At 44.2% G+C, this 7,813-nt stretch overlaps 1 protein-coding gene across 9 annotated transcripts in view; it reads left to right on the top strand.

The window, feature by feature from the left end:
• The window catches only part of LOC138948920 (ras-specific guanine nucleotide-releasing factor RalGPS2-like), a 139,783-nt gene that overhangs the window by 95,153 nt on the left and 36,817 nt on the right, over positions 1-7,813 (top strand). Inside the window, exon 1 of one of the 9 annotated variants that reach the window (XM_070320564.1) lies at positions 3,590-3,719. The exons of 7 other annotated variants lie outside the window; for them this stretch is intronic. In XM_070320564.1, coding sequence (XP_070176665.1) covers positions 3,637-3,719 — 83 coding nt within the window. In that variant the 5' untranslated portion in view covers positions 3,590-3,636. Of the gene's footprint in view, positions 1-3,589; positions 3,720-3,806; positions 4,020-7,813 lie in introns of those variants that run through there. One more of the 9 variants, XM_070320570.1, reaches the window with a different exon arrangement.

Genomic DNA, 7,813 nt, shown 5'->3' with positions numbered 1-7,813 from the left:
CGGTACACAATACGGCAGTCACCTCTGCGAATGCTGTCGAAGAATCTAACCGAAAGTAAACATTCTGGGAATCTACGCGCATCGGCCTTGACGCAAGTTCAATACTTAGCCAATGAGCGCGCCGCGGCGAAGTTGGCCGCTGTAAGTCTCGCAGCGCTGGCTGGCTGAGCGAGTTGCGTGTCCATCCTTTTTTGGTCCAAGCCGCACCGTAGACCAGATTAGTAGGTGCTTGATTTTGGTATTTTGATTTTACATAACATTAAACCTTTCTTGGGGTTCATGGTCATGGCAACAGCCATAATAATATTATATCATGTATAATATTACATTTCAGCATATTTGAATTACATGTCATCATACCAAACTGTCATACATTTTTATTCCTACATCATTCTGATTGATCACAACCAAACCTACTATCAGTGGACACATCCAAATGTAAGCGCCTGTTCTTGACAACTTTTAATCGATCTAAAAATAGCAACTTGCTGGGCCCTCTGCCGCCAACAGACACTGTTTGGCCTGTAGGTAAAATGTACAATGTATTTTCTGATTTGTGCACAAAAGCTTTATTTCTTTTTTCTTTTTTTTTAACATAACAATGTTTAATGTCACTGTATGTTTAAAAGACCATGGTCATATTTGTAAAAAAAATGTTAAATTAGAAAATAAATAACATTTTGGTTCATGATTTTTCCTACACCTGTGCTAAAAATAAGAAATAAAAATGTCGGGTATATAAGTCTCTCAAATACAGCTAGGTATGAATGGCTCGGTTTGAGTTTGTTGCAGTTGACCCTGCACAATGCGACATATCATGTTTTTGTTGAACAATTTTGACGTCACCCCTCCCATAGGGTGACGTATTTCACAACTTCCTGTGTTACACAAACTCTGTGATGACCAATTTTGACGTCACCCCTCCCATAGGGTGACGGATTTCACAACTTTCTACAGATGAACAATGTTGCCTTCACCCCTCCCATAGGAGGGGTGTACACAAACTGATGACGTATTTCACAACAAAATGGCGCTGCCCATGGTCAACCTCTAAACTATCCGTATAGAATGGGGGCGTCCTCGCCCCCATAATAATGTCACGACGGTAAGTCAGAGGGGAATGAACTTTTCCTCTGCACGGGTACGAGTGTGTTTTTGTGCTACTGTTTGTTCTGTATGTGAAGGTGTTCTTGTGCGGTCTGTGAATTTACCCGGACATGTAAAAATGTCTGTTTTCTGGTGCTATTGTTTTGGAATTTCATCTGTTCGTGTTTGTGTTGTGCTTGTTCCATATATAATATTCCTACACTGTGTGCTGTGTTGAAAGTGTGTTACTGAGAAATTAGATAATTAAATGAAATAATGTATGGCTCCTAGCTTATTCAGGAAGTATGGCATAGCGTTTATACACTTGATTCCGCTTTGCAAGCCCACATTTTCTGGTTCTGTTTACAGTTTACCGACTATGTTGTGTTTTTGCGTTTGCGGCTTGGTCGAGAAAAGGAGAAACAAAGCTGTTTGTGTTTTGCATTTTCTTTTTGAGACTGGCAGATAAATGAATACACAGAGTTGTTTCTTTGCAACAATATGCATGTGTGTGTGCGCCCCCGCTGCTGGTAAATGTCGAAATGTTTGTTTGTGGTAGTGTGACCTCTCTCTCTTTCCTTCCCTCTCCGTTTCTTTCTCTCCCTCCCTCCCCCTCTCTCTCTCTCTCCCTACTCTCTCTCTCTCTCTCTCTCTCTCCTCTACTCTCTCTCTCTTCCCACTCTCTCTCTCTCTCTCCTCTACTCTCTCTCTCTCTCCTCTACTCTCTCTCTCTCTTTTCCCACTCTCTCTCTCTCTCCTCCTCCTCCTCCCACTCTTTTGCCCACACTCTCTCTCCGTCTCCCACTGCACTCTCTCTCTCTCTCCACCCCCTCTTTCTCTCTCCCACTCTATCTCTCCCCCCCCCTCTCTCCCACTCTATCTCTCCCCTATCTCTCTCTCTCTCTCTCTCTCTCTCTCTCTCTCTCTCTCTCTCTCTCTCTCTCTCTCTCTCAGTGCATTGAAGTGGGGATATCCGAGGAGGTGTATGGGCGAGGAGAAAGAGGAGGCAGCGGAGGACTGAATATTGGTGCTCAGTACAAGTTGTCACCGTGGGGTGACAGCCAGTCAGACACAGTGGCTGTCAGTAAACTTTGCACTGGTGTTGTTACACGAAAGCAACAGCAGGCCTCGGTCAAAACGGTCTCGTAAGTGTCGCTGTTGACTCACACATGTATACAATGTGGTTGAAAGTGTCACTGTGTGTGTGTGTGTGTGTGTGTGTGTGTGTGTGTGTGTGTGTGTGTGTGTGTACGTGCACCTGCCTGTACGTATTTGGGAAAGCGACCATAATAAGAGCAGCTGCGGCGAGGTGTGTCCTTGCATGTGCAGTGCAATATGGCTAAATTTATGGTCATGGCGGTGCCCTGCGTGTTTTATTGAGCACTGTGCACGTTAGTTATGTCGATGTCGTTTGGATTGTGTACATCTACCCGTCTGTCTGTGGTTACAGTTGGCGGCTGTGTCAGCAATGTATGTTTTTATTTTGATTAACCTGCATCTAAGGTGTAACAGATAATGTCGGAGGAGTCGTGTGCGTGTCAGAGAGAGAGAGAGAGAGAGAGAGAGAGAGAGAGAGAGAGAGAGAGAGAGAGAGAGGGGGGGGGGGCTAAACAACGAGGTTACAAGTTTGTGTATGTGTGTAAGGAGGGGGGGGGGGTTGTCGGTCGGACAGACAATCCAATTTAGAGGTTAAGTGACAAACGAGACGATTGCCTGTCATGGACTTACGATACCGCTACCCCCCCTGTCATTGCCCACGTCATTCCGCACCCCTCCACTCCCCCGTCCCCTTCTTTCCCGTTCCTCCATACACTGAGGCAGATTCCAGCACGACCAATAAGCTCATTTTGTGATAAAGGCAGCTTTGTGTGATAATGGCCACTTGTCTGCTCTTCGTCTGACCCTTCAAACCTTTGATTACACGCAATAAGATCAAACTTGACAGCCAGCATTGTGAATAGAAAAGATGGGGGCTAAATCTGGTAAAGTTGGAAAGAAAAGTTCAGAAGCTATAATCAGTGGGAAAGTTTGTGTCTGTACGGCGTGAGGGAAATGTACATGCCGTTGTTTGTATCGTCCTTGAAACAGCCGTATGAATAGACGAGATCGGGCTTAAAAATCTGGTACCGATTTTAGCACAAAGTTCAGAAACTCAAACATTGGGAAGGTTAACTTTGTTTCTAAGGAGTGTGGAGAAATTGTGTAAGTCCTCTGTGTCTTAGTGTGCTTTATTTTTTTGTTTGCCGTCTGTCAGCACGTGAACTTGTCAACACTATTGCGTGATATGACCTCGACATTGACATGGCCAAAGCAAAACAGTGACGACATTGTTGATATATTTTTAGCAGGTTAGAATAGTGTTTCTATAGTTAGCTTCTCGAAACAAAACTCTTCTTGTCTTAGCGGGATCCAGTAATAACTTCTCGTGATCGGGTCTAGTTGTTTGGGAATTCCCGTGTTGATTAGACATCGGTATAGTGCGTACTGAACAAGATAATCGTTACTGTCATTTCACCGTGTGCTCAGTTGTTTCAAGTTAACCTGACCAGAATGGCTTGGAGTGTTTTAGAGGAATTCTTGGCGTGCTTTCCAACGGGCAACAGCTGTCATCGACATACACCATGTGCACAAATGTAGGGTGTGCAAATCTAAAATATATAACGTCATGATTGTTCAGCTCTGCATTTTATTTTGGTGTAGATATAGAGTGGTGCGCGTGAGAAAATATTCAGTCTGTGCTGTTTTAGATTGTGGCGTTGAGTGTTGAGAAATCTGCTCTGGACGGGACTTGTGTTCGTAGCCGTTGTGTTGGTTCATTGCAATGATTAAGTGTAACTTTCTGAAAACATAGGAACAGAATTTGGACTGATTATGTTTGACAATAGTGAATTGATCAGTCGGTGATTGTTTTGGTTGTTTCATGGAGTAGAAAGGTACAGTCGGATATGATGTGTTTTTGTGTGTGTTAATGTCCGTCTTCACTCAGTTCGCTTGTTTGCTTGCTTGTTTGTGTCTCTTTTCGCTTGTTTGCTTGCTTGTTTGTGTCTCTTTTCGCTTGTTTGCTTGCTTGTTTGTGTCTCTTTTCGCTTGTTTGCTTGCTTGTTTGTGTCTCTTTTCGCTTGTTTGCTTGCTTGTTTGTGTCTTTTGGGGTTTTTCTGTTCCTTTCTTCTGTCTTCCCTTTCTTTTGGGGTATTCTTTTTTCTTTTCTTTTTTTTGCTTGACGAAAATGTCACTTTCTTTGTGATCGTGGAAAACTTGAATTTTGTATGGTGTTGTTTGTCCTGGATGGGACCGTGCGGAGAGAAGATGGAAGGGGTTTACGTTTGAGTTATTCGATCCAGAATTCGTCTTGAAGTGTGCACAATATTGGTTATAAGACTTTCAGAAAGATACAGTCATAATCATGAATTATGTTTTCACGATAAGAAGTAGATACTTACGTCGCGAAGTAGTACTGCAAAGTAAGTCTGTTCATTTTTTGGTATGTAAGTCTATCTCTGGTGACAGTACGTGATATGGTGCACGTGATAAAAGCAGTACCGGCGAGTCATTCCATAATATTGTGCACTCGGATAAAGAAGAATGTCGCCTTTGCCGTCAGGTGTCCGTGATGATTAGTAATGTTTAACGCCCTCACGGTAAAAACCATTAGGGGCATGTTCTCGGGTTGGTGTCCGTGATAAAAATCACAGTCGAGATAAACACAATTGTGGGTGAAGTGGGAATTTCCTAGTTCAAGTACTCTTTGTAGAAATTAAAAGTGTTGTTCACGCTTATCGCGTTATTTGCAGTCTGTGTTATGCTAAAATATTTGGCTTGTCTTGTGATTGTAAAATAGTTAATTTTTTAGTACTTGTTACTTTGTATTTTTTGTACTGTGCGCAGAATGAGAACACAGCGATGATAGATCGTGAGTGCTTGAGGAACTGCGAGATCGCGGATTTGATTTTGTAAGTTATGCGTTGTTTGTTATTCTGGTCTCGCATTTTTGTGCGAGTATGTCTTCAGGTAAACACTTGCTTCTGCGGCGTTGTTCATAAATTCCAGGAGCTGTCTTTTAAAAGCCGAGTTGTTTTCTCTTATTGACTCGGTAAACTTGTCCATTAACTGTTGTTATTCTTCTTCTTCTTCTGCGTTCGTGGGCTGAAACTCCCACGTACACTCGTGTTTTTGCACGAGTGGATTTTTACGCGTATGGCCGTTTTTAGCCCGCCATTTAGGCAGCCATACGCCGCTTTCGGAGGAAGCATGCTGGGTATTTTCGTGTTTCTATAACCCACCGAACTCTGACATGGATTACAGGATCTTTTCCGTGCGCACTTGGTCTTGTGCTTGCGTGTACACACGAAGGGGGTTAAGCCACTAGCAGGTCTGCACATAAGTTGACCTGGGAGATCGGAAAAATCTCCACACTTAACCCACCAGGCTGCCGCGGCCGGGATTCGAACCCTCGATCTTCCGATTAAGAGGCCGACGTCTTACCACCCCGCCACAGCGCCCGTCACTGTTGTTATTCAAGCCTTGTGTTTGTCTATAAATATGTCGTACTTTGAAGTGCATTTCGTTTTCCGCGGGGCCTTGATGCTACTTCAGATGGGTTAAATTATCCGTCTACGTGTGCAGTTATAGATGTCACCACTGGCGGTTATTTTTATAGATGACTCGAAAGTTTTTTGGTGCTCAGTATCAAATGTTCAGGATATTAGCACATTCAAGGTCGTGATATTAGTAGACTACTGCGTATAGGCTAAGTTACAAGTATGCTACGTGGCTTGGATATCATCGGTTCAGGGAAACGTATAGATGCTACTGTGTCCAGTCGCCTTTCCCATCACACGATATTTGACACTGTTGTTGAGTTGGTTGTTGGTGGTTTCATCTCCCTTCCACCTGTTTGGCTAATCGGGATCGATGAGGTTTTTTTCTCCTTCTCAGTTTGCTGTTGTGTAATGTAGAAATAGTAGAGGCTACTGTGTTTCGTCATGGTTTTTGCCTCTGAAACTTTAAAACGTGTGGGGTTTTTACTGTTGGGATTTGCTGCAGAAGTTGTGTTAGGTAAGGGAATCTTGGGATTCGATGTGTTGTTTCAATCCACTGGAGACTGTGTGTGTGTGTGTGTGTGTGTGTGTGTGTGTGTGTGCGACAGATGGATAGAGAGAAGGAACGCCTGTGTGTGTGTGTGTGTGTGAGAGAGAGACAGATGGATAGAGAGAAGGAACGCCTGTGTGTGTGTGTGTGTGTGTGTGTGTGTGTGTGTGTGTGTGTGCGACAGATGGATAGAGAGAAGGAACGCCTGTGTGTGTGTGTGTGTGAGAGAGAGAGAGAGAGACAGATGGATAGAGAGAAGGAACGCCTGTGTGTGTGTGTGTGTGTGTGTGTGAGAGAGAGAGAGAGAGACAGATGGATAGAGAGAAGGAACGCCTGTGTGTATGTGTGTGTGTTTGTGTGTGTGTGTGTGTGTGTGTGTGTGTGTGTGTGTGTGTGTGTGTGTGTGTGTGTGTGTGAGATAGAGAGAAAGAAAGAAAGAGAGTGGTTCATACGTTTGGCCATTTTCCTGGTCAGTTCTCATACCTCTTTACTCACATTTAGGAAGTATAGAAAGACAAAGCAAGGGCAGTTCCCAAGTAGCGTTGGACCAGGAAGAGTTTTCGGTAACACGCAACAGAGAAGCAGGACCCGCTAACAGTGACAATGACATTCCATTCTGACGCTAATAACTTCTGAAGCAGGAACAAGCAAAAATGGCAGTCGCATCAGATTGTGTGGCCGGAGTTTCCGCTGTATTGTGTGGGCCAGAGTGACAGGGTTGTGGACCTTCATCTTCCTGATTCTTGTGCGGGGAAGGGGGAAAGTGCGGGCTGTGGGTGCGGGGGTTTGGTTGTTTTATAAATCATAATGGGAATATTTGTGCGCTGTGTGTCTTTCTGTCTGTCTGTCTTGTCGATCGGTTACATGTTAGTTCCTTGAACAGCGTTTTAGCCGATGGCTCAGGAGACCTCGATAAGTCGTGTGAGATACTTGTGTCAGCATGTATGTCTGTTGGACTAGACGGTCTGTTACTTCTGTGCGCGAGCTCCATTTCGCTATTATTCAGAATCCTTTGGTGTCATTCAGTGATGTGAATTTGCATGAGTGGGATCGGAAACAAGGACTGGTATGAAGTGGGCTAGGGCTGTGGTGTGCATAAGACACCCACGCGCACTTGAAGTGTGTAGAACGTCTCTTTGATGTGAATCATATAAAGGTGTATGTGTGCGGTGCTCTCTGCCTCTGTGTCTGTCTCACTTTTCTGTCCCTTCACTCCCCCGCACTCGCACGAACGCTCTCTCTCTCTCTCTCTCTCTCTCTCTCTCTCTCTCTCTCTCTCTCTCTCTGTCGCCCATCCACACACCCATCCACCCATCCACCCACACACCCATCCACCCACACACACACACCACTTAAACATGCTCTTCAGCTGACAGCATTTGCCATGCACATGCTTCTGTTATTGAGTATGTTTGCTGCATATGCAGTTTTGCGAGGTGGAAATGCCTCCATTCTGTTTAAGGCTCACATTGTTTTGAAGTTCACACAAATAACTGTTTCCCCAGTGTTGTGCTATAGTGGGTGAGTATTGTTACGTAATGTGCTCCAAGTTCTCAGCGTTTGAGTTCGTTAAGTAAGGGAATGCTTTGGTAATTTTTACGAAAATCTCTTCGATCAGTATGGTCCGTATTCTTACAAG

Source organism: Littorina saxatilis, linkage group LG15, assembly GCF_037325665.1.
Source record: "Littorina saxatilis isolate snail1 linkage group LG15, US_GU_Lsax_2.0, whole genome shotgun sequence".
NCBI lineage: Eukaryota > Metazoa > Mollusca > Gastropoda > Littorinimorpha > Littorinidae > Littorina > Littorina saxatilis.
This window is presented reverse-complemented; position numbering and strand designations above follow the sequence as displayed.